The following is a 27,806-nucleotide window of genomic DNA, read 5'->3' on the forward strand; positions in this document are numbered from 1 at the left end:
AAAATGCTTTCTATCCAGGTTTGGGGTTCATTTATTTTTAAACTTCCTACAAATGTGCATATGTTGTATTTACCATAGTTTTTGAGAATTTTTCAGTACTTACCTCAAATTAATTGAAGTCAAAGAAAGAAAAACTGACTAGAATTGAGTGCCTACTATGTATGTGTAAAGCATCTTCCTACCTACAAAAGACATATGTACTGAAAAGGAATATTTGCAAATGTAAAGATAGCTAAAATCAGATGTCTAGAAAAATCTGATATTGTTCTCTTTAAAAATTTATGAAATCTTAGTGTTTCCCATTCAAGTTTTACTTACACACAAAATATTCTTAAAATAAAATAAATGAACCCTTTCTTAGAAAAGGGGATACTAACTCAATGTTTTATATGGTGCTTTCAAAATTCAGCACTTTGGTACAGTTTATTCATTCAAAATATATATATATATACATTTGGATTCACTAATTTTAGATTTTTTTTAAAGTTACAACCTATGTGCAACCAATCTAAACTTTAGTAGATTGTTTTGAAGATTAAAGAGGCTTTTATATTTCTGATGAGTGTAAGAACAAATAAGCAAATACTGTACAAAATTTACAACAGTACTGAGGCTAAATATTTGTAAAAACTAAAGGGTAAATAATTGGTTTGGTTTGGTTTCTGTAATGTGAAACTTTAAGATCCTATGTAATAACCATAAAAAAACCCTACACTAAAAAAATTATAGATTACCCATCAGAACCCACTGCAGGTGGTACAAAAGTTTCTCTAGTGCGCATTAGCTGGACATCTTTTTCAGCCATGCAGGTATCACAACCCCATACTGCTGAAGCTTCTGCAGTCAGGAGGCCATAAGCAGTTTCAGTCATCCCTGTACAGATCCGATGGAACCATTTCTGGCATGAGGCCTCACATAAGATGGCATCCTGATCATCATTCACTTCATTTGTGCAAATGCCACAAGGATATACTGGGTCTGAAGATGAATGGCCGTGCCGACTTGGGTGGAGGGTGGTTTTGTTGCTCTTTTCAGAATTACACCCATCAGCTGTAACTCTGGGTTGACGGGGCTTATTCTGAGTTCCATTCGCATGGCTGCTGTTTGCATTATCAGTGCTGTTGGAACGGTTGCTTTCTTGATTTACTGTATTGTTTCGACTAACATTTTTCAAGTCAATATTACCCTGGTTTACAGTTTCATCCATATTGAGATGAGCGGGGTGGGCAGAGGAATTCTGATTAGTGTTTTTGGTTGCTCCTTGACTAAAGTCTTGTTTTTGTGGGGGTGCTTTTGTTTGACCAAAAGTGTTTGGTGGAGGGATAAATGAATGATTTGATTCTAATTGGGAAGAAAAATTTGGATTATTTCCAGGGACAAAATTGGATGCCAAGTCTGGATTAGATACTTGGCTGGCATTCTGTGGAGGAATCTGATTGAAGTTTTCGGCAGGATTTTGTCTAAAATGTTGATTAGACATGTTAACATTCTGACTTAGTGGACTATTATATGCTGGATTTCCAAAACCTGAATTATCATGTGGCCCAAAGTTAAAAGCATGAGGTCGATTAAAACCAATGCCTAAAGGATTCTGAGGGAATGGATGTGGCTGGTTCCTAAGTGAGTAAGGACCACAGTAGGGGGATGACATTCTTGGGGGTACATGAGGTGGCATTCTGAATGAGCCGTAGCCTCCAAATCCAGGGTAACCAGGGCTAAGATATGGGTTTGATGAAGGCAAAGGCTTGTAGGAAATAGTATTATAGTTGTCATCAAATGGATTAGCTGCTACTAGATGGTCAGCATTTGGATTCGGTGGTGGGGCATATTCAGACAGTGGAGGAAAAGAAGGCCCCTGAAAAGAGAAAGAAAAGTAAAATATATACTATGAACAAAAGAGGCCCTATGTTCTAAGGTAAATTATCCTTTTATCATAGAACCAAATGACATCTTTCTAGTACTTCTTTTGTACTTGTGTTTCAAAAAATGTAATCCTTTCCCTTTTTAATTGTATTTTGCATTTCATGATCTTTTATTTACATTTCATATCAATGTTTCTTCTTTTAAAAAATACCCAACAAGAAAAAGGTATTAAATTTAAATCAACCTTCATGTAATACAAAGAAGTATAGGTAATTTTCATAAGAGACTAGATAATTTATATTTACTGTTATTGTACATGTAGGAGATAGTTCATTTAAAATACAAAATAATTCTAATTACAAACATTTATTAATCTCTAAATAACCATAAAATGATAGGGGTATAAATAGATTTGAAATATTTTCTTAGCTACATTTCATAAAGGAGTTGCTAAAATGAGGCATTTCAGGGCTATAAACTAGAAAAATAAATTTACTGAATCAGTCATGCTGCAAGTTTCATAATTAATAGTGGTTTCCGGAAGAAAAAAAGTATGCACAATGTGTTTATCACCAGTCTTCCAGTATAAAAAGAATGCTTCAAATCTATAGGGAATAAAATGGCATGAACTACATGTCTCCCACAGCATACTATATAAACACAAGATGCCTACTGTATTACTTTGTACAGATATGATGATTTCCATAACACTCAATTTATAATAGGCTATTTTTCAAATATTTCAAATGAAACTTTTCCCATACATGTTTTAAAGCATTATTTTAGCATAACTATATAGATTATTAGGAACATGTTTGGCACTTTCAGATTTGAAAACAGAAAGAAGAGTAATTTTTTCAGATTTTTCAATGATTTCCAAGGTTTTCCTGTCTTTACTTCTACTTTCCTAAATTTGTATTTGAAGGACACAAAAATAATTCTACAAAAAGTGAAAAATTCAAGGTAGCTGGGTAGCTCAGTGGATTGAGAGCTAAGCCTAGAGACGGGAGGTACTAGGTTCAAATCTGGCCTCAGACACTTCCCAGCTGTGTGACCCTGGGCAAGTCACTTAACCCCCCTTGCCTAAAAAAAATAAAAATAAAAATAAAAATAAAAAGGTGAAAAATTCAGTCAAGAAAGGATCATGATATAACCTGAGAACTGGTGGCAATATCTAACCATGTCTAATTTTTCTTTTCAATAATAATAACTTAAACCAAAAAGAGGAAAATGAGAATAAACAATTTTTAAATGTCAATTTACCTGGGTATTTGTTTTTCGCTTTTTCTTATCTGGGCTTCCAAGTTGTACACCTGGTCCTCCTAACCCATCCAGTCCACTGTCACCACCTACAAAGTCAGATACATTTTCTATTTATAAATGAATATAATTATGTCACTCACATCAAAGAAAGTCTATTACAATGATCACTTGTTTTATTCCAGCAAGATGAAACTATCACAGGAAACAGCACTTAACTTTTGTTAACTTTCAAACAATAAAAAAGCTCAGTCACTTTACATCAGAATATTCTCAAATTTGGTGGCATTAACATGAAAAATACTAATTAAGTTCTCTATATTATCAAATTTTTGCATTTTTTAAAAGCCTTCCTCTGGTTCTACCTTCCATAAAATTAGTACCAGAATGAATTTCAATATTAACCAAAAGTTCTAGTTTCATTCGGTCTGAGGACTCCATATAGACTGCACTCCTAAACTATATCCAAACCATAATCACAAAAAGTGAAACTTCTGGTTCAAAGTAAACCCTGATTCTGTTGACATCATCTTTACCTCACTTTTTGGACCTCATCATTATATTTTAACTACTTTCTCCCTCTTCCTATAAAATGAGAGGGTTGGAGAGAAGGTTAGATTAGATCACCTCCTTACTTCCCATTTAAAATTTGTGATCTTATGAAAAATATTATTTTTTTTCCTCAAAGAAAATTCTTCTTGTTAAGGATAAGGAACAAAAGGACAATATGGTCCCTGTCTAGCATCCTAATTTCTGCACTTAATTACTATAATTAGGCATATATTAAAACTCTGACATTTAAGATCCCTTCAGCAAACTTGTAACTGTCAAGCAAGCTGTGAATGAGCTGTCTTAGATACATTTGGGGAACAAAGTTACATGAATTAAATTTCTATTCAACCGTCTACTGTCTCCTATAAAACAAATCTCTACTCTAAGTTCTCAATTTAGCAAACATGTTGCAATTATTGTGTAATCTTCCCTGTCAACAATGGAAAGGTCAACTGAATACCCTGGGATTTCTCTCCACAATGAAATCAGTGATGGATGGCTAAGAGGACTTCTAGTCAGTATGGCTTGGACATGGAAGAACTCTACAGGCATTTCTTTCAGTTTCTGGCAATGAGATACAGGTAGGCATCTAGTTTCAATTCCCTATTCCCACCTTTCTCCTTCAGACAAATTTAATAATGCAAGGGTAGGAAAGGAAGTACTAACCAACTCCTTTCAAAGTTAATAACTTGTTCCTTGACATCTGCCATAAACACAAGATACATTTGTTTCTAGAACTGAATTCAATTCAATTCAACTTTAATATATATTAAATATTTACTAATGTACTGTGGTATGTGCTTGATACTTTCCTACAATTCTGTAGCAGCAGCCAGAAGTTTAGAATTTGGGAGAGAATTTAAATAGACTGCTACGACAATAGTTGCTGCCTCCATTTGTTTATAATGTAATCTCTGTTTATTTCTTACTCTACCCTTGCCTCCTAAAGGGACACCTTTAAGGTAGGATATACTCAGAAACAGGAGAGAACAGTGCCAATATTATATAGGTGAGGCTTTTCTAGAATTAAGGCATTAAATTTCTATTATAATTCTACATTAAATTGATCAACCCTAATCTTAAAAGACATATCATTTACATTCTACTGAATTTCCTTCTTCAATCTTCATCTATTTCCTGGAATCAATTCATTCTTTCTTCTTTCCTCTCCTCTCTTCTCTCTCTCTCACCTTTTCTAAAAGGTGACGTTGGACTATTAGACTATATAAGAAGTTCAAACAAGTCAATCCTCTACTGACTTAAAGAGGATAAATATAGTTAAAGAGTACAATCACATTTCATATCTTATTAATTCTGGATCTGTGATATGCCATATTTGATTTTTAAGCTAAAACTTCTAAATTATTCCAAATAATTTATTACTATGACACTGTTTGGATTTTCCTGTATAAGAGGGTGACCCCTAATAGTTCATTCATCTGAAGTATATGTCTCTTTCTGAGAAAAATCAGTTGCCGAGCTGTCTGCCTTACAATTCATGTAGACATGGGTCTAGGGCATAGGACTGAGTTCTAAGTTGCTGAGCTAAGTCTGCAGGATTCTGACATGGTAGTTCATTTGCATATGACAAACCATAGGATATTAGAATGAATGGAGAATATAATCTACTTCAGTGATATGTATATGAAGAAAAGAAGAAATTTTAGATTAATTAACTGGGGAAATATGGACACCAGAATTGCCCAATGATTATGAGACAAATGCTGTTTACCTGATTACAAAGAGAAGATAAGAATTTGGTTACTAACCATCTAACCATAAACTAAAGTGGGATCAATTGTAGAAAGGACCTAGCTACTGAGCCAAAAAACATTAACAGAAGACTAAGAAAGAGGCAAGAGAATAGTCTTCAAATCTGTCAAAGAGAAACTGTAACTGTTTCTACATTGTCATTTGTTTTTGAGCAGACTGGTTAACCAATGAGAGAATGAAGTACTCTGTCTGCTGCTAAGAACCAATTGAGAGATTATATACTGCTTTCTTATTATTACTTGCTGCTGAGAGAATGGAGTAGAGAAAATATGCTTTATTCTTTATTATTTTTTTGCTGCTGATTAGAAGATATAATCAAGATGGTAGAAGATACTTCTGTGTCACCACTTGTTGTTGAGAGGTGGAGAAGAAGAATCCTGCAAAGGAGCAGATTTAAGCTGATTCTGAATACCTTTTCCTAAAAGAGCAAAACATTACTTCATCTGAAAGACATTAGCTAAGCCTAAAACTGAGAACAGCTTGGAAGCAGAGAACTTGCCCAGTGGGTCACTGGTCTTGCTATAATGTCCTGCTCAGTAACTGATCAGCTTAGCTTAGCAGTGGAAAAATCTTCAATAAAAAGCCAAATTCACCAAAAAATTTATATAGACCAATCTTCAGACAAAGAGAGGAAAATGAAGTCTGTAGTTTAGGGGCAGCTGGGTGGCTCAGTGGATTGAGAGCCAGGCCTAGAGACTGGAGGTCCTAGGTTCAAGTCCGGCCTTGGACACTTCCAGCTGTGTGACCTTGGGCAAGTCACTTGACCCCTATTGCCCACCCTTACCAATCCTGGGCCAAGGACGGTCCCTAGCCCGGATGAAAAAGGAGGAGGGTTGGGCGTGGGGCTAGCAACCCCACCCTGTAAAAACTACATCTGCTAAAGAAACTGCAACCTAAAGTAGGGGCAGCTGGGCTAGCTCAGTGGATTGAGAGCCAGGCCTAGAGACGAAAGGTCCTAGGTTCAAATCTGGGCTCAGACACTTCCCAGCTGGGTGACCCTGAGCAACTGTGTGACCCATTGCCTACTGGTTGTGGCCCTATGCTCCTAGAATGGAGTCCCAGGATAAAAAAAAAAAAAAAAAAAGTTCAAGACCTGCAGGTTGTCCAGGCTACATATGTTCCCTATATGGGTCCTTTACTACTCTGGAACTCTAGTTGTGTGACCATTCTCCCCAGGGACACTGTTTACATTGGTGTGAGAGTAAAATTATGGGTAATATGTTATATAAATATTATATGTTTGCTTTACATTTTAAGTAAATGTTTTGGTGAAGATTAATTATTTGTGGCTGATTTACTGATGGGAAATCCACTGATGGGGAGCTTACTAGCTACCATGTTCTGGAAATAGTTAATGAGAAAGAGTTAAGAGCACTATCATAGCTCTTCCCCAACCTAAGGAAAGAAGGAACTTGGAAAGAATTAGGAGTTGGGTATAATACTTAAATTTCACATTTGAAGAAGTGAAATCTAGGCCAAAACCAACAATATTTTCAAAACGAAACTTCAAGATTAAGGATTCCCTGAACATGTCTTCACATTTTGGTACAACAATGAATTCCGAGATGTTAAAACACTTTTATATTTATCATATATTATATCATTTAATCAGAGTAAGAATATTTTTAAATCATTCCCTCATTTTAACAGCTTTAAATATAACATTTTTTCAAATATGCTATACTTTAGAATTTTTACTAATTCAACTCAACCCAACAAACATTTATTAGATGTCTGCTACATTCAAGCCATCGAGCTAGATGCCAGGAAAAAGATGACAGACAAAATAGTCCCTATTTTGGAGGAAATTCTATTCCATTGAAGACCCAAATCAGACTAGCCTCTTCAATTATTTCAATTTTGTGATGTCTTACTGTATATACTATGCATTAACATTCATCTTGTCAAGTTCAGTTTGGTGAAACAACATTTATACAATATATACTTTGGTGCCTTGAAAGACCTGCCATTTTAACAGTGTGGATACTTCTTCCATCAATGTAAATCATAAATAACCCCACCCTATCTTTTTACTCGTTGTTCTTGTCTATATTTTCTTATAAATCTCTATAGAATTTTTTTTTTTACTGTGTCATAACCCTCCCTGGTATAGCACCACTAGAGGCATAATAGCATAGTAAATTAAGGCCCAACCTTAAAGTCAGAACAGTTTGGCTACAGGGCCACTCATACAATATCTTGTGCAACTAGGAATACAAATCAGAGATAAGAAGTCTACCTGTAGTACCTGAAAGGAGTATAAAATACCTAAATTTCCCTCTTACAGTATCTCATATGGATAAAATCAGAGGTCAAAATAAAAGCAAACAAATGAACATCACCAGGAGAATACTTATGTTAAAGAAACAGGTTTTTGTGGTAGCAAACAAGTTTGGGATCATTCAAACCACGGTTCACTTTACCAGAATTTTTCTTCTGTTTCCCCAATTCTTTTTCTGTTTCAATTCTGAGTTGATCCATAAATTCATCTGTAATAATTGCTCAAGAAGCTTATATTGAGGGATAAATTAGATGAACTGCCTAACTAGTTTCATGTCAAAATCCCATTATTATGATTTTTTAAATCTATTTTGTTTTTTCAGCATATAGAGAACTATCTCTTTCACAATATTGTAGATTTGAATGAAATTATTTGTTGTAATAAATACAATGTCCCTTGGGAATGAGTATTTGAAAAACTTTGACACTAATATGAACTATTTCTTTTTATAGGACCATTGGTTCAAATATGTATGCATGTATGTATGTGTGTGTGATAGCCAGTGAGTCCATCAAATTATCCCTATTCCACTTACAGTAACTGGCAAGATGCTCTGTTCTTCTACCTTTGAAGTGAGAACAAATCTCAATTGAATCAATTAGAGATGTAAACTATGTGTTAACACAGCTTGAACATGCCTGATTCAATTCAAGCTTTTCAACTAGGAGCAACAAGAAGTATGTTAAGATTGGTTAAAGGGGGGGCAGCTGGGTGGCTAAGTGTATTGAGAGCCAGGCTCAGAGATGGGAGGTCCTGGGTTCAAATCTGGTCTCAGACACTTCCTAGCTGTGTGACCCTGGGAAAGTCACTTTACCCCCATTGCCTAGCCCTTACCACTCTTCTGCCTTGGAACCAAGACCCAATATTGATTCCAAGATGGAAGGTAAGGGTTTTAAAAAAAAAAGATTGGTTAAAGGATTTGCTCATATCCTTTGGGGCTTGTATAAAATCAGAAAACTAGTTTGGAAATGAGGAGTCTTGATCCTAGTAGCTTAATGCTATAGTAACTTCTAATCAGATTCCTGATTAATCAGAAAGGGCATTTTGATCTCCACTCCAGTTTTCCTCTCCCAAACACCTTGAAGAGAACCTATGTACTGCTGAGTCAGAAGATTTAGATTTTCTCATCAGTAGCCAGGACAGTAGTGGCTGGCAGCACTGTTTGTGTAAAGAGGCCAAGGCAGAGTAAGTTGACTGGATGAAATAATGAAAGGCAGATTCAAAGCTATAAAAGGAGCCCACAGAAATGTTATAGCATACCTAAGGTGAGAAAAGGACTGCCAACAAACAGAAACTGTAAGTTTTGTCACATGTTTCAAGTCACATTTCTATTCTTGGTCCCACATTCCCTTGATCTCTGGTGTTTTAGAAGGAGAGTGTGTTTTACACCAACTATTCTTAGTATATCACCAATATAACTAGTAAAATACTCTTTTCTAAAAAGAGGATTAAATCTGGCTAATTGACAATAACAAAAACATGGGAGAATGGGGAGGTCATTGGGGGAAAGAGGAGGTGGAAAGCATACCAATGAAGTCTTAAAAATTATGAAGAGCTAAAAGAGCTTTTGTTTATATGGCTTTTATCTACTAATATTTATATAATAGAAAGGAAAACAAAATTTAAAATGATTAATTAATTTAAAATAATAAACTTATCATATGCTAACATAAATAATATATTTGCGTGAAAATAACTATATTTTCCAAAAATATAGGGTGAAAAGAGTAGCATTATTTTACACATTTTGGCAAATCTCTTTAATGCCTAACCTTTGTATTCAATTTGTTGTAATATATTATTTTATTTGAAATATATTGAAGGAAATATACATTTTATACAAAATTTTATACAAAATATACAAAATAGATATACAGATTAGTAGTTGGGGGAAAAGAAGAGTAGTATATTTTAATAGAGAAATAACAGTTTAGTATTATTGTGAAATTGTTTTGGCCTTATCAACCCTTGGGGGTCCCATGATCATACTTTAAGAACCGCTGAACTATAGCATTGGAAAACCATGACCAATTCCTTAAGAATATTCCTAGAATCCTAAAGAGAAATATAGCAGCTATGGGAACTCTGTTTGCTATTGCTAGTGAGGATTGTAAGAATAATTCCAGAACATATATACCACCACTCTCTCCCACACACTTGGGTTATATATGCATATTTACATAAACTTAACAGTTTACTTGATATCAATAATTCAATAGCAGGTCAATGAAAAAATTTCTCCATCATTTATGCATTCCAGGGAACCTTATATAATTTATACATACTTATGAGGAAATTCTCATCTGAGTACATGGTCTTTAAGCTTGCATTTTGTTCTCCTAAGTCATAGGCTTTCTTAAAATCAGTAAACATAGTGGGGTCTTATATTTTCTACATCTCTTAAGAGTGATTCTAAAAATGTGGTCTACTTTAGAAAAAGGCCTACAAAATTTTACCTGTGCCCTTCTCAGGTTTTCATCAAGGGTGCCTCCATATAAGCTCCTCTCCTAAGGATTTTTTTAGAGCTAAGAAACCAAGCACATTTTAGATGTTTCTAATGTTTTCTAATGCCTTTTTGGGAAGTAGGAAGAACTTTCATCGATAATTTTTCCATCCTTTTGAGTTCTTTCTTTATTTGTAATATATTGGGAATTGATCCTCAAATGTTTTCAAAATTATGAAACCTTTACTATTAGTAGGTATCAGGTTCATCTATTATTCATAATTTGCCATCTTAATTGCTGTTACCACCACTAACTGTGATGGCTCTATCACTTTTGGTGATAAAAAGAGATAATATAAAAGCCAAATCCACAAGCATTTCTTAAAAGTGTCCCCCAATTTTTTTGCATTTCATTATAGTTCTAGGGTTTTCATCTATAAATGCTTTGGGGGAATATCAGGCTTAGCTAGAACTCACATTCAAGCTAGCTCTTTGAAAGATTGCTATTTTCTTAACTAATTTTGGCTATTTTGTGAATATTGTTCTTTTTTTTAATTAGACATTTATTAATATTCGTTTTTAACCTGTTTACATACTTTATGCCCCTACTTTCCCCTTCACCCCCCGCTCTCCCCCCACCCATGGCCAAAGCACATTTCCACTGGTTGTAACATGTGTCCTTGTTCAGGGTCTATTTCCCATTCATGTCCGCCTCAGCCCATGCATTCAAGCAATTGTTTATCTTATATGTTTCCTCTCCTGCAGTCCTTCCTCTGAATGTGGGTAGCATCTTTACCATAAATCCCTCAGAGTGTGAATATTGTTCTGAACCTTTTATCATTTTTCTTGATGATGATTTGCTGTTTTTTTAAATGACCTTGTTTTCTAAATGGGCACTGCCCTTTGCTACCATATCTCCACTTAGCAAAGAGAAGCTAAGTTGGTTTCTGGACTCTTCTGACCTCTAGAGTACAGTGACTTATTTTGTGTTAAACTTCTAAGAAACAGCAATGAATATAGTCAATGTCTTCACTTTTATCCATTTCTCATTTTCAGATCGGAAACAAAGGCCCGTTCAAACAAAGTAGGTTAGAGTTTCTTTAATTGCAAGTGGGCTTCTCATCTTTATTTTTTCTTCTAATTTAGTGTTTTCTTTCACCAAATGGAAAACCCAAAGTGGTACATGTATATCCACAACATTTTTTTAAATAAGAGGAAGGACTTTAGAGCATAGGACCTCTATGAAAGATTTATGGAAGTACATGGCATGTGAAAGGCAGTTAAGATTTATATAACTCACAGTCTATTAAAATATCAAATTATGACTATGACCTTTGCTCTTAACAGCACAAAACAGCCGACTGTATAGATAGCTAATTTTTAAATCACTATTATCTCTAATACGTGCCTTCTTGTCTATATTGTGTTGATATTCAATATCTTGGGGGGCAGCTGGATAGCTCAATGGATTGAGAGTCAGGCCTAGAGATAGGAAGTCCTAGGTTCAAATTTGGCCTCAGACACTTACCAGCTGTGTGGCTCTGGGCAAATCACTTAACCCCCACTGCCTAGCCCTTACCACTCTTTTGCCTTGGAACCAATATACAGTATTGGTTCCAAGATGAAAGGTAAAGGTTTTTAAAAAAAAGATACTCAATATCTTAATTATTAATTGATACTTTGCTTGAATTTTGGTTCTTCTGTGTGGTACCTATATGACTTTGGACAAGTCACTTCATCTCTACTTTATCTATAAAACACGTTGGTTGAACCAGATGGTTCCTCTAGCTGGATCTTCTAGTTATTTGGAAAAAAGGTATAAATCATGTGACACACAGTCTTAGCTCCAGCAATAGCTATCAGTCTTTGAAAAGAAGGCAGCAATGGATCATGCAATTAACTTAAGGCAGCAGTCTTCTGTTAACAGAAAAGAGATTATTTTTCCTTTAACTCTAACATTGTGCTTTAGGGCTTCCCTTCCCTCTGATCTTTTTCTACAGGCAGTTGGGCATCTGCCATTATATGACACCTCTTCTATTCTCTCTCTGACACTATTTTTCCTTCCCTTTTCTCTCTGTCATTTGGTGAGACTTGGGCACATAATTGTCATTTATAATAGATTTATATATTTGTGTTGAGTCAGAAACATTTCTGAAAGCCCATAAGCCTGCAAGTTCTCCTTCAATGTACCCTCCTTCTTTGAAGAATGTTCACAAGAAACTAGAAAGTCTTAAGTGATATTTAGGTGAGATTCCGTCAGCCAAGGCCTTGACTCAGAGCCCAAGAGTTGCTAATTAGGAAGGAGTGGTATTTGAGGCCCAAGTCCTTTCATAGAGCATTATTCATAACAGATAGATGAGAATGTGGTAATAGTATCCATGGCAAATCAATTACCATTTCTAATTATGTTGTATGGCATTCATCACCACAGGTAACTAAGGCTGGGAGGCCAGGGCTTTGCCCTAGGCAGGAAAAGGGGTGGAGGGCAGGTTTACTTTTTTAAAAAGATGCCCACTGTCTTCCTAAAGTGCTCTAGAGACAGCTGTTCCTGCAGCAGTTTACAATATTTTCTGGTTTGTGCCACCACAGACGTTACTTTAAAAGCCCTAAGAGAAGGAAAAGGAATAGGACTGAAATCAACAGAAGCCAGAGGGAATAAGGACTATCGCCTTCTGGCACATAAGTACCCATAGTTGTACTGTACCTCCCAGGGCTCACCTATTACTGCCAAATCTATATTTGCCCCATGTGCTAGACTCCCTCATTATTGCTCTGCTTACTACATCTATTACTTTTGGACTTTCTGCTTAAAATCTCTGAGTAGGCTAAAAGATTAGCCTAGCTATTTCTTTGATCCCAAATAATATTTTCCAATTTAGTGTTCACCATTCTTCCTGGTGTACATATTTATAGTGAAGCCACAAGTACCAAATTTACAAAGTCACAAATAACCAAACTTAATTTGGAAGACTTTGCTAAATTCTTCATATACTTTCTCTACTTTTTTTCTACTCCAAAGCAGATTTTGGTACATAAATTCCAAGTTATCTTCATAGTGGCTTATTTTTTTATACTTATAAGGAGACTTGAAAGCAAGAAAATAGCAAACATTTATATAGTACTTTAAAGTTTACAAAAGCTTCACATGTCTTACTATACTTGATGCTCATTCTCAGGAGTAGGCACTTACAAAGTAATATCATCTGTTATATAGATGAAAAAACTGAAGCCCTAATAGGTTAAGGGACTTGTCCATATTCACACTGGTAGCCAAAGTTGGAGACTAAATATACTCAAGTATTTCCTGACTTCAAGTCCTGCATTTTGTCCACGTGTACTGTTATCTCTGGCTGCAAAAAGAAATTATTCCCACAGGTTCCTTTATCTGCCTCTTTTAATAAGTCATCCTTTCATTTGGCTGAAAGCTATCCCTCCTTTTAGCTGCAAACTCTTTTAAGTCTCACATTTTCATTCTATACTGAGCAAGTCTGTATTGATATACTCCTCTAGTGGTATGTTACCTTGTTGGTCACTCAATTGAGCTCATACATTCAGTTTGTCAGTTTTATTAAATGTCTGTGTAACTTTAGGATACCTAATACTCTCTGCTTCTACCTACCACTCTCCTATCATCACTGCATAAGTAAAAGAGGGCTGCGCACAACTGTACTTTGTATTTTTAAGTATTTACCGTGGCCAAAAGAAATTTGTCATGTGCTCATCAATCTTCAGGTGATGAACTCTGTTGCACTTAGCAAGCTTTCTTATGGAAAGTATAAGAATGAGATTATAAAAGATACAGTTAGATAAGTTTTATAGGTTGAAGACTTGCAATGTTGTCTCCCGGAATGCAGAGAGGCACATGCAGGGAATCCTGTGCAAGGTTTGGAATGAAAAGAAGAAGGGGAGGTGTGAGACTAAGGAGTGACAGTTTATCCCTGACTGCTGTGGGGGTTAGCCATCTTTTTCCTTCTCTCTGACCATAGCTTTGGTTTTGAGGAAAAACGAAGAGAAAACGTGAATTATATTGGTAGTTTTCCTTTTCTCCACTTTGGGAAACACCAGAAAGGAAATCAGTTTCTATGTGCTGTTGTGATAATATTTTGTTTTGAAGAAGAATCACAGAAGATCCTACTTGCTTGAACTCTTGAGTCTCACCTCAGAGCCACACTCAACTGAGTGAGCCTCTGCCATTTTGGCTCACTGTCTTTACTTACTTAGAGACAACTTTAATATAGAGATGCTTGAACTTATATATAAGGATTTAGTCAATTTAGTCAGATAATGTTTTGGGATTTTAGTTATTGACAAGGAGATTTTATAGAGTAGCTTGGGTAAATTCCCAAGACCAGAAGAATTTCATTTTGCGACGAAAGTGGAGTGGGTGGAGTATTTATTTCCCTTAGTATTAAGGCATTAAGGTATCCTCAGTTTATAATCCTTATATTTAACCTTTATAATACAAATATATATATAAATGTATATATATATATGTCTCCAAGACAGTTTGTGCACTGAGCCTAGTGAAGGAATGTTCACTCTTGGACTTTCCTTCAAGAAGGAGAACTGGGATACTTTGTGGACACAAGGCAAAGTATCTAGTCAGTCTCCATCCTAATAATCCATTTTATAATCTTATTATTACAGAAGGCAAACACATAGTTTGTTGCCTCATTCATGCTGAAAACCTTTCTGCCTTTGTAGCATCTAACAGAGCATAATTATACTCTGTATTACTTTGCAGTGTCTAGGGCCAATTTCATAATACTGCATCAAAGAAGGAATTGAATACTATATATGCTCAGTTGAAAATAAAAAATGATATTTAATAAATTCCCAAAGACTCTGCAGCACTTTACCTGATACTATAGAAATATTAGATGATGAAACAATATGGACAAGATGGTAGGAAAAGGGTACAAAGAATGATAAAATCACATATCCATTAAACATTCCTGTATATTATGTAGGATAAGAAGTTCTATAAGTAGAGAAAGGAGCCGGTTATCTCTTACTTGAGATCTTTAAGCAAATGCTGAGTGACCATCTATCTGTCTGTTAGGTTGGAGAAGAGATTATATCCAAGAACTGTTGTTATTGTTGTTTAGGTGCTTCAGTTGTGTTCAACTCTTTGTGACCCCATTTGGGGTTTTCTTGGCAGAGATATTAGAGTTGTTTGCCATTTCCTCCTCCAGCTCATTTTATAGATGAGGAAACTGAAGCCAACAGGGTTAAGTGTCTTCCCAGGATCACAAAGTATCTGGGGTCACATTTGAACTCAGAAAGAGGAGTCTTCCTGACTCCACACCCAATCTCTATCTATCCAATGAGCCACCTAGTTACCAAGCTAGTCTTAGACTAGATGGTCTCTGACACCTCTTTCAACTCTGAGATTCTAGGATTCTTTTTATATGTTTTAATCTCACACATGATACATAGTTTTCTATCAAATATCTCTTATACTTTGTACAGTACCACATGGTACTCAGTAAATAGCATGATGACTGAGCACAAGATTAGGATTAATAAGTAAAGAATTTTAGTTCCTAATCTCAGTTTATCCAATGATTCAGTTAAGTCTGAGCCAAACCACTTATTTTTTTGTGTTCTCACACAAAATGCTTTCTTAAGAATAATAATTTTTATTGTGGGCTTATTTTGTGAATATTTGAACATAAGACATAGAAACTACTTTGCCTAGCACTCAAGTCCCTGTACAATGTGGTGAAACCGAACTTTCCAGCTTCATTTCATACTAATTCCTTTCACATATTCTATGTGTCAGCCAAACTGGACTACTCAGTATACGTGGTCCATACTTTCCAGGTCCATTCTTTCCAGTCCATGTGCCTTTGCTCATACAATTTTCTGTCTGTAATGTCCTCCATTATCCCTCATCTTTGCCTTTTTATTTCCATCCATCATAAAGCCAGCTCCTGCCAGGAAGTCTTTCTTGATTTCCCTGACATGAACTTTTCTGTGAATCTCACCTTCCAGTGTTTGTTATTACTGTCTTATGTACCTACCAAATATTACTTAGTAATATGATTATTTATATATGAATGTCCTATCTACTTGATAAACTCTAAGCACCATGAAAGCAGGAACTGTAAACTTTGTATATTTCCTAGCTCTTAGCAATGTGCTCTGCACACTAGTAATAAGTGCTTAATAAATGCAGAAATAAATTAAAAATTCAAATATTTTGTAAAATGTCTTTTCAGTTTAGTAGTTGCCATTCTTTTTTTTTTTTTTTTAAACCGTTACCTTCCGTCTTGGAGTCAATACTGTGTATTGGCTCCAAGGCAGAAGAGTGGTAAGGGTAGGCAATGGGGGTCAAGTGACTTGCCCAGGGTCACACAGATGGGAAGTGGCTGAGGCCAGATTTGAACCTAGGACCTCCCGTCTCTAGGCCTGGCTCTCAATCCACTGAGCTACCCAGCTGCCCCCTTAGTTGCCATTCTTTTAAAGAATATAACTAAAATTTTTTCTCAATGATTACTTTTCTTCTAATCTTGGTTACATTAGTTTTATTTATTAAAAAACTTTTCAATTTAGTGTATTCAAAACTATTTTACATTTCACAATGCTTTCTATCTCTTATTTATTCATAAAGTCTTCTATCCATAAATCTGATAGAAAATGTTTCTTGTTCTTCTAATTTGGTTATATCTCCCTTTGGGTCGAAGGCATATTCCATTTTGAACTTATCTTAGTAAATGGTATAAGATACTGGTCAGTATCTAGTTTATGCTAAATTGCTTTCCAGTTTCCCAACAATTTTTACCAAATATTGAATTCTTATTCCAAAAACTCAGATCTTTACCTTTGCCAAACATAAGGTTATTATACATTTTTACAACTGTTTGTTGTAAATCTATTCTGTCTTAGTACCATATAGTTTTGATAATTACTGATTTATAATATAGTTCAAAATCTGGTATTGCTAGACCTTCCTTCCTTAACATTTTTTTTCATCATTTCCTTTGATATCATTTTCTTTTTTTTCAAACAAATTTTGTCATTATTTTTTCTAGTTCAATAAAATAAATTTTTGTTAACTTAATTAGGCTGGCATTGAATAAGTAGATTAGTTTAGGTAGGACTGTTATGTTAATTAAGTTGGTTCTACCTATTCATGAACAATTAATATTTCTCTAATTATTTTAATCTGACTTTATTTGTATAAACATTTTATGATTATGTTCATATCGTTTCTGGGTTTGTTTCAAAAAATATACTCCTAGGTATTTTATTCTATCTATGGTTAATTTAAATGGGTTATCCCTTACTATCTTTTCTTGCAGGACATTGTGGCATATAGAAATGCTGTTAATTTATATGGATTTATTTTATATCCTGCTACTTTGCTAAAATTATTGATAGTTTCAATTAATCCTTAGTTGAATCTCTAGGGTTTTCTATATATATCTCATCATATTATCTGAGAAAAGACATAGTTTTATTACTTCTTTGCCCCTTCTGATTCCTTCAACTTCTTCTCTTACTAGTATTGCCAGCATATCTAGTACAATATTAAATAATATTGTTGATAATGAGGATCCTTATTTCATTCCTGATCTTATAGGGAAGGCTTCTAACTTATCCCCATTATAATGTCTGCTGATAGTTTTAAGTATCTACTTTAAATTTTTTAAAGACACTTTCACAGATAGAGGTCTCACATATATATAGAGAACTTTATCAAATATATATGAATATCAATCATTCCCCAATTGATAAATGATCAAAAGATTGAAGAGAGTTTTTGGATGAAGAAATCAAAGATACTATATGAAAAAATGCTCTAAATCATTATTGATTAGAGAAATGAATATCAAAACAACTCTGAGATACCATCTCATACCTATCAAATCAGCTAAAATGATAAAAGGGCAAAATGATAAATGTTAGAGGGGATGTGGAAAAATGGGGATACTACTACATTGTTGATGGAACTGTGAAGTGATCCAACCATGCTGGAAAGCAATTTGGAATTATATTCAGAGAGTCATAAAAAATTGTGTTACACCTTTTGATCCAGCAATACCACTATTGGGTTTATTTTCTAAGGTGACCAAGACAAAAGGAAAAGAAATTATATGTTCTAATTTATAGTAGGTCTTTTTGTGGTGGCAAAGAACTGGAGGTTGAAGAGATATCCATCAATTGGGGAATGGCTAAACAAGTTGTAGCATATGATTGTGAAGGAATACTGTTGAGCTATAAGAAATGACAAAACAGGTTAATTTTGGAAAAACATGGAAAGATCTACATGAAAACATGAAGAGAAAAACAAGGAGAACTAAAAGAACATCATATAAAGCAATAAAATAGTATTTGAAAGATGACTTGTGTATGTCTACCTCTAGAGAAATGACTGATAAATAGAAATAAAACATAGTTTTATATATACATATGATATATATGTATATATACAACTTTTTGTCAAATGATGCTTTCTATAATAGGGGAGGGGAGGAAAGGATGTAGTTAACTGAGTATCTTAATATTTTATAGGTTACAAATAAATAAATATATAAATTTTAAAGAATATAAATAAGACAGTATCATCAATTTTTAGCTCACTATACACATTGAATGAATTTTAAATAAAGAGGCATTCCCAGCTCTTGATTTGAGATTTCAAATATTTATGGTTCCTGAAGCCAATTCACCTCTTTCCCCAAGTAACAATTCTTTATCTTTACTGAGGCCCATGGGATGTAGAACAACTTAAAAAGGTGAAGAAGGGGTATGAAGATAATGCACGTTTGCAATGTATAATAAATACTTCAATTAACAAACCTCTGGGAATGAAATTCCTTTATAACTAACAGTGGTTAAAAAAAAACCCTTCATAAATCATGTAAAAACAGAGCTTCAGTTAGTCATAAAAATACCTTCAGATACAGATTCTATTTATTCTTTCACATAGCTCAATGTACATAAAGCTGCTCATCAGAATTCTTAAATCCCAATAGTTTATCTTCTGTAACTATGAAGGGAAAAGTTTATGCTAAGAGGCAATCTGATATAATTTTGTTGTTATTCAGTTATTTCAGTAGAGGCAAAGCCTTCATGACCCCATTTGGGGTTTTATTGGCAAAGAAATTGAAGTGGTTTGTTGTTTCCCTCTCCAGCTTATTTTACAGAAAAGAAACTGAGGCAAATAAGGTTAAGTAACTTGCCCAGGGTCACACAGCTAGTTAATGTCTGAGGCAAGATTTGAACTTGGGAAGGTAAGTCTTCCTTACTCCAAACCTGGCACTCTATACAATGTACCACCTGGCTGCCCCTCAATTTATTATTGGATTACTTCAAAGAATATTTCAATATTTCTAATTTCTAAATGTGGATTCAAAGAATTTATTTCCTACTAAAGGAATTTCAGGCAAATGTCAAACCTTTTCTTAGGGAGGTGGAGTGGTAGCAGAGAAGCCCTTAAAATCACAGTTCATATGTTTTCTCCTTTCTTTTTGCTTGCTTAGGATGACTAAAGGTGGAAAATGAAAGGTGAAAGGTGAGGATGGACACAGGAAAGGCTGACTAAGGAAGACCTACTTCTAAGGAACTAATGAGGAATAGTAAAGTATCTCTTCTTATGTTCAGTTTCTTAATACTGTAATTTCTTTATTATTTGATTTCTTCTAGGACCTAAAGCTGTCCTAGGTACAACACATGCTATTCTCCCTTCCAGAGTTTTCTAAGTGCTGTCTCCCTTTCCTTTTCTCTGCCCTTATATTAATCCCAACTCCTTCTTTTCTCTACTCCTAGATGCACATTTAGTTGTCTGGCACATGTAAGATTATTTTAATAAGCATTTAGGGGGTATTTTTCAATCACAAAGTACTTCTGAAAGGGCAAGTCTTTTTCTTACCAAGGCCGATTCCTCTCCTTGTATCCTTGATTCCATGTCTTCCTATCTCAGAGGCAGTAAGGTGTAGAGTAAGGAGAACTTACTGGCTCTAGGATCAATGACCCAAGTTGAAATATTGGAGCTTTGCCACTCACTACATGTGTGACTTTGGTCAAGACATTTAATCTTATTAGGCCTCAGTTTCTTCTTCAGTTACAACAATAAAGTTTGACTAAATGATTTCTATATCCATGATCTATGATATTTCATAAATCTGACTATCAATCATCTCCTTTATCTCTGGTCATCAAATTCTACTGGCCTATTGGTTTCTTCCCTCTCCTAAAATATTCTTAGATTCCCCGCCTTCTTTATAAACAAAAACCAAACTCTTTGAAGTTGTTATTCCCTCAAGCTATCTTCCTGTATTTCTTTTCTTTTTCACCTATAAACTGCAGAAAAGAATAGTTTTTACTACCTGTCTTTACTTTTTAACCATCATTTTATTTTATGACCATTTCCAGTCTTATCAACTCTACTGAACTTGTTCTCTGAGATTGCCAGTGATCTCTTAAGAACTGAATTGTGGGCAGCTGGGTGGCTCAGTGGATTGAGAGGCAGGCCCAGAAACAGGAGGTCCTGGGTTCAAATTTGGCCTCTAGCTCTGTGACCTTGGGCAAAGTCACTTAACCCTCATGGCCTAGCCCTCACCACTCTTCTGCTTTAGAAGCAATAAACAGTATTGATTCTAAGATGGAAGATAAGAGGTTTTTAAAAAAAAAAAAAACCTGAATCCAATGGCCTTTTCTCAAGTCCTCAGTCTCCTAGACCTTTCTGTGGTTATGGACACACTATCAACTATCTCTTACTGCCTCAGCTTTTACAAAGCCACTTTCTTCTGTTTCACTTCCTACCTAGTTTTATTTTCTTAGCCACACCACTGTTCTTTTCCCTCACTTAACATACGTGTGTCCCATAAGGCTCCATCCTAGGTCATCTCCTCTCCTTTCACTATAATCTCATTTATATGCAAATGATTGCCAAATCAATATGTATAATGTGTAATCTCTCTGCTAAAGTCTAGTCCCATATCTTTAGTTGTCTGTTGGATATCTCCACCTAGAGGTCCTGCTGGCACCTCCAATTTAGCATGTACAAAATTGAATTCATCCCCCCATGCAAATTTACTCTTTCAAACATCCCTACTGTTTGTTTAGAACAGGGGTCGGCAACGTATGGCTCAAGAGCCATATCTGGCTCTTTTGAGGGCCAGATATGGCTCTTTCTGCAGGAGCCATAAAGTCAGTTTTTTTCAGGCGCTGTTACAGGAGCGCACACTGTGAGCACTGTACAGCCCTCACGAAATTACATTTAAAAAAATGTGGCGTTTATGGCTCTCATGGCCAAAAAGGTTGCTGACCCCTGGTTTAGAACAACACCACAAACTTCCCAGTAACCAAAGTTCCTAACTTGGTGTTATATTTTTCAGTTTCCCATTTCTTCACCCTACCCATGGCCAATCAGCAGTATCAGCTTCCTGGTCCATTGATTATTCCTCTACAAAATCCCTTACATCAGCTCCTCCTCTATATTCATATTTCAGTTACCACCTTTTTTCAGGCTCTTATTACCTCTCTTGGATTATTATATTAGCTTTCTAATTATTTTCTTTTCCTCTTAAACTCTGCCCTTTCCAATCCATCTTTTATACAACTATAGCAAAATAATCTTCCTAAAGCATTGACTGGTCTGATTATGTCACCAAGCTCATAACTCTTCATTGGCCCCCAAGTGCAAATAGCAAAAATATAAACTCTTTAGCATGACCCTCCATAATCTAGCTACAAACTACCGTACCATATTTATTTCACAATATTTCCCTTTATATATTTATATGTTTAGGCAAATTTAACTACTACTTGGTCCCTGAACTTGACATGCCTCTGTGTGGGCTTTTCTCCACCCTTGGAAAGCACTCCCTCCTCACTTCCGGTTGTAGAATTCTTAAATTCCTTCAAAGCTCAGTTCAAGTGCAAATCAAGTTATTCAATAGGATACCTAGTCTTCCCCCTCCCCAACTATATTAGAGTTTCTCACAAATTACTTTACCTAAATTATTTATTTACTTTTCTGAGCTCAAGTTATATGCCGGTAATTGAGTTTCTTGTAGGCATTTTTGTCTGTGTATCATCAGAACCTAGCACAGTACCCAACAATTAAATAGAGGCTTAATAAATACTTGCTGAATGAATTTTCCTTCAAGGCTCAACTCAGAGGCTATCTACATAAAATTTCCCCAATTCACCCAACTTAAAATAGTCTCTCATTTTTAATTTGTCTAATTGACTTGGACCTTTCCTTTATCTGAATTGTTTTCTACCTCCTATTATCCTTATCCTATTCCTATGATTATGCTATATTCCTGGGTAGGGTTTAAGCTTTATGAGGAAAGGAGCTACATAATTTTTTAAAAAATCTTTTTTATTCATCACACCTAACAGTTCCTGGAACACAAAAATATTTAAATAAATTATTGCTTTTTCTACTTGTGATCTTAAAGTTTTTGAAGATATTAAAGTCAGAAGAAAAAAGGATAAAAACAAGAGTCAAGAGACCTGGGTCTAAATTCCAACTCTATTGCTACTACCTAGCTTAAATTGTGTGGGTTTTGACAAGTTGCTTTATTTAAGTCTAAATTTCCTTTTTTGGAAAGGATACAACATGGGGCAAAGAAAAGAGTGCTAGAATTGGTTTGTGACTTAGGGCAAGCTACTAAACCTCTAAATATTCTTAGGCAACTCTTTAAGAGTATAAAAAGACATAGATCAGTTTGATATTCTGCAATAGTGGAGGGTTTCCATTCTCTCAGAAAAAAATCTTTGAAAGACACCTAAGTGGATTAATAGTGAGAGTTCAGAGCTGGCACTGAGGATCTTAAAAAAAAAAAAATTATCTCCTAGCCCATTCCACCAATTAGACATTCAATTAGGTAAACAAGTTTCTCTTTTTAAAATGCAAACACTTCCTTCTAGAGTTAAATCTTATTCACAACTTAATGCTAAATTGCTTTAATCACTGAAAGAACTAAGGTTGAGATTGTACCCTAGAGGAGAAATTCTCAAACTGAAAGGCAGGCTTGAGTGGATGGGAAAGCAGAAGGAAGAGAAAGCACAGACACCTGAAGAACAGGAAGCAAAAGAAAGGGAAAGACAGACTAACACTGACATTCTTCAATCTGGCCTTGGGGGCCCTGGCAATACTTGAGTGCTATAGCCAAAGAATTTGCCAGGAAGTGAAGAGCCTCTTAATATTTATAATTAGGTTGGTCCTTGGATATCCATGTTACTGAAAATTGGGATAACACCTAGCTTTGTGACCCTGGGCAAATCACTTAACCCCCACTGCCTAACCCTTACTGCTTTTCTTCTTTGGAATCAATATATATTATTGATTCTAAGGTGGAAGGTAAGGGTTTAAAAGAAAAAAAGAAAATTGGGATATTTAAGGTAAGATACCAACACCATCTGAAAAAGCTTCTAAGCTCAATTTCCCCTAATTCATCCTGATATATCCCATAACTTTCCATTTTTGGAGGAAGGAAGTAACAGATAGAAGAGAAGAGGGGAGAAAGTAGAGGTTTTATATGTATATATATAAATGTTATTTATTTTATATATAAATATATATATAAGTATGTATGGAACTTAATCAGTCCTTTACCTCTTTATTACCAACGTAGTATAATTAGTATTCAAGGGACCTCCCTATTCCTGGAACTTCTAGAATGAATGCATCAATGACAGATGGCAGTTTAATCCAAGATATCTTTATAATGGTGAGTACCAAAATTGCAAAGTGCTGCAGAATTTTGTTACAAAGAGGCTCCTTAAATATTTTGGTGCCTTTAGCCATTCTCAAAGAAATCAGTAAACTAGTTACTACAAAATCACGTGTTAGAACTTTGCACACTGACTTCAAGAAAATTCATTTTCTTTTATACTCATTAAGTATAGAGTATATTTAAGCCTACACATGAATGTATAAGGCACTGCTGACTAAGATGGAGTGAACAAATTTAAAAGCATCAGCCTAAACAAAAGGTACATAAAGTCACATCCCCTAGGCAAAGCTAAAATATATACTGATTTTTACCTAGATTAACACTTAATGATCATGACTTCAGTAATTAAGACCAAAGGCATAAAACTGATACCCTACTCCCACCCCCACAGACCAATTTGTAATAGGCAACTGTGGCAAAATATCAAGGGAATAATTGTACTTGAGAAAATCTATTCCTTAGGGGTTCTTAGTAAATCATAAACACAAGCATAAAGGAAGACAAGATGGCAAATCTTCACCAATGAATAACTAAACAACAATTAAATTCCTCAGATGATTTTTTGAAAGATCATAGAATCAGGTTAGGTGAGCTCTCTTTGGCCTCAGTTTCCTCCTCTGTAAAATAAGGTGGTCGGCCTAGATGAGAGGTGTCATATTCTCTGTCCTCAGGCCACATGCATCTCTAACCTGATAAAAATATAACTGGGAAATGTTTAAAAAATTAAACAAAACAGAACATAGACAATGTTGATTTGTGATTTTTATAAGAAAATATGCCACAGGGATCTGTTTCTGTTTGATTATAACACCACTGGCCTGATTGACCTCTTTTAGGATCTCCTTCAGATCTAAAATTCTGTTTTGCATATCAGATTTTACTTTTAAAAAATCTTAAATGTTAAATAAGTTATTCTCTACTTGGATACTTCTGGGTCACACAGGCCTCTGTAACTATACCACAGAGAAATAAAGGGATGTAAAAACTGACCTCTATGTCACTTTTGTCTATGGAGAAACTGTGTTACTACTCATTAATCTGTAAAGAATTCTCAGTTGTTTGGATAAATACTGTTTCTGGGAAACTTTTCCTGGAACTTCTGTGGGAAAAAACCAAAACAAAACTTTCAAGCCTCAGCTAAAAGTTCCACCTTTTGCAAAAAGTTTTTTATTTTTTAATCATTCTTAACCTTGCCTTCCCTCTCAGATTATCTCCAATTTATCCTATATATATCTTGTTTATACATTTTTGTATACATGTTAACTTCTCTGTTAGACTCAAAGCCTTTTGAGAGCAGGGACTAGTTTTTGTCTTTCTTTGTATCCTGAACAAGGATACAGAGCCTGGCACACAGTAGGCACTTAAGAAATGCTTGCTGGCTTGACTTGCTAAGCCTAAACACTAAGAAAAACAGATGTTAAGTAGATGTCTAGTACTTTCAAAGTGATAGATGATCTTTGTTAATTCATTTCAGTAGTGTATTCCTTTTTGATTTTCTGACTGTGAGGTAACAGGAAAAAAAAAAGATCCTAAAAGGTCTATCATTGTTTACAAGAAGCAACCAAAAATTAATTCATAAAACGGGTTTGTGTTGCAATGTGAACGCTACTGGGTAAACTGTCTCTTAAATTTATAACAAGAGCCAGCATTTACATAGCGCTTTATGGTTTGCAAAGCGCAGTGCACGTTGTCTCATTGGGTACATACATTTTTAACCGTTAAAGAAAGAAGTTTCTGGTTTGTTATTGTTAATGGTGAAGGCCCTGCAAACCTCCTCCCCAAAGTGTCTCGGGCAAGCAAACTAACTTTTGGAAAAATCACTCCTGGTCTCTACCACAGGAGTCTTTCCTGGGCAGGTAGCTCTGGTGCAGACAGATAGCTGGCAGAAGCGGAGGTAGGCAGAGAGGACTAAGGAGGGGGAGGACGGGATGGAGATGCTGAAGGCGACTTTAACAGCTTCTCCATGCAAAATCAGGGCAGAGACCCTCTTGCCCAGGTCGTGCCCTGGGGGTCTATGGGGATGCAAGCAGGCTGCAGGGAAGGCAGCGGTCACGACCGAGCTCCTATCGCTCTGGGGCCAGGCAAGCTCTGCAGTTAGGCCCCGGTCTGCGCCCCAGGACCGCCATCCCGCCCCCGCCCCGCGACCCCCATGCAAGCCCTTCTCCTCACCGTTCACCCTCCCTACCTATTACTCCACTCCATTTCCCCAGGTCGGTTACCTCGAACTCTCTTCAGCGCAATGGGATCCTTCTCCTGTTCTGCTGACATTACAGACTGCAAAGCATGACTCCCCCCCAGGCAGCGGGAATCGCGTCTCTTTGATGCTGCTACCGCCGCCGCCTCCACCTCCTCTCACAGCCGCTGCTGCCGCTGCTGCTGCTCCTGATGCTGCCACCGCCACCGCCGCCGAGCTCGGGAACGGCCAAGGGCGCGGGGGACGCGGGCCCGACTTTGCAAAGTTTGGCAGGAGAACTGGGCCTAGGGGCGGCCTGGCCCGCGGGGGGTCGGCGGCTTAGGGACGGCTGTGAGGATCACGGCCTGGGGGCAGCCCCCCGCCTGGGGCCGGCGGCATGTGCAGGGGCCGAGCCCTCTGCCTCTGCCACCGCCTCCGCGCCTGGAGCCGCAGGAGCCGCTGACAGCGGGAGGCGGGAGGTCCGGGCCCGGGTCGGATCTCGCACACACACGCACACAAGCTCACGCTCACACTCACACACACTCACACAGCGCCCTCTGAGGAGAGTCCCGCTCCCCGCTCCGGAGCTGCGCCTAGACACAAAAGCCGCCCGCTCCCGGGCCGGGCGAGGGACGTGGCGCAGCCCCGCGGCTTCCCCTGCCCGAGCTCCTCAGCCCCGCACCGGGATGGGCTGCAGGGGCAGGGGGAGGGGGCCCCGCTCCCTCATCCTCTCGTCGTCGCCGCCCCTCCCCGCTCTCCACGTTCAGTGTCGTCCCAGCCCCCACCCCGCACAGCGGGCCCGCCCGCCGCCGCCACCGCCACCGCCGGCGGGCGCGCGCTCCTCCGTCTCTGCCCAAATGCACTGGGGGAGGATGTGAGGATGTGGCTGCCCCGCCACACACAGACACACACACACTCACATGCACGCCCACACGCACGCCCCCCAAAAGCCTTGCCCCCGCCCCACCTCCCACCCCCGGGTTGGAGAAGGTCTAGGCGCTCGGGGACCGATGCCCACTAGCCCCAAAGCAGATGCTGCCGCCTTCAGAGCACGGGCCCGTTTAGTGAGCACGACCCGCGCTGCCTGGGCGCTCGGTTTCTGCAGCCCTAGCGCCAACGCTGGTGCCACCCTTCTCTGCCCGCCTACCCCCGGGAGCCTGCCGCCAGCCAGCCAGCCAGCCAGCCAGCCAGGCTGAGCCAGGCACTGGGCGTAATCCGCAGGAGCGCTCACACCCCTTGTGCGCAGAGGTTTTGTTTTTTGTGCTCTAAGAAGCTGGAGGTGGAAAACTTCTGAAGGGGAAGGAAAGGGGATGGTTCCACTGGCCTGGGCACGAGGAAATCGGGGGTCTGAGTAAACTTTACTAACAGACATAGAAGGGGGTTTGGTTTCTCCTGTGAGGTACAAGTGACACAAACACCTTGGCAGTCACACTTACTCCTGAAGTTCCCCCACGAGCAAGCTCTGTCTAGGGCTTTCCAAGAAAATCTAAGTTGTTAAGGAACACAGGTTTATTACACGGACAAGACCTGAGTTTGGGAACTGGTTTGTTTACGAAGTAAATACCCTCTTCCCATCCCCTCAATCTCTCCATCTCTGTGCAGTATCAGTTTGTACTTGATTCATAACATTCGTCTTGAGTTTTAGCTGTATTTGTAGTTGAGTGTGTGCCTCTGGGAGAGGAAGATATTTCTCTTCTTCAGAAGAGTCTGCTTTTTTGGTAATTATCATCAAAAATCACCTTTTCAGCACCTATATTTTAA

General features: G+C 37.1%; 1 protein-coding gene across 1 annotated transcript; it reads right to left on the reverse strand.

The window, feature by feature from the left end:
- Positions 1–730: 730 nt before the first annotated feature.
- PYGO1 (pygopus family PHD finger 1) lies at positions 731–26,140 on the reverse strand. Its single transcript, XM_044660103.1, has 3 exons — positions 26,092–26,140; positions 3,127–3,212; positions 731–1,855 (listed from the first exon to the last, which is right to left on the reverse strand). Exons 1-3 carry the CDS (start codon positions 26,138–26,140, stop codon positions 731–733), a joined length of 1,260 nt encoding a protein of 419 aa, XP_044516038.1.
- Positions 26,141–27,806: the final 1,666 nt, after the last annotated feature.

The sequence above is a fragment of the Gracilinanus agilis genome, chromosome 2 (assembly GCF_016433145.1).
Source record: "Gracilinanus agilis isolate LMUSP501 chromosome 2, AgileGrace, whole genome shotgun sequence".
Classification (NCBI taxonomy): Eukaryota; Metazoa; Chordata; class Mammalia; order Didelphimorphia; family Didelphidae; genus Gracilinanus; species Gracilinanus agilis.

Excerpts from the sequence above, each read along its gene's own strand:
- PYGO1 (XM_044660103.1), bottom strand. The coding sequence starts at position 26,140 with ATGTCAGCAGAACAGGAGAAGGATCCCATTGCGCTGAAGAGAGTTCGA. Across the intron at positions 3,213-26,091 it reads TGCGCTGAAGAGAGTTCGAG|GTGGTGACAGTGGACTGGAT; the intron begins GTAACCGACCTG and ends CTGACTTTGTAG. Across the intron at positions 1,856-3,126 it reads AGCGAAAAACAAATACCCAG|GGGCCTTCTTTTCCTCCACT; the intron begins GTAAATTGACAT and ends TTCTCTTTTCAG.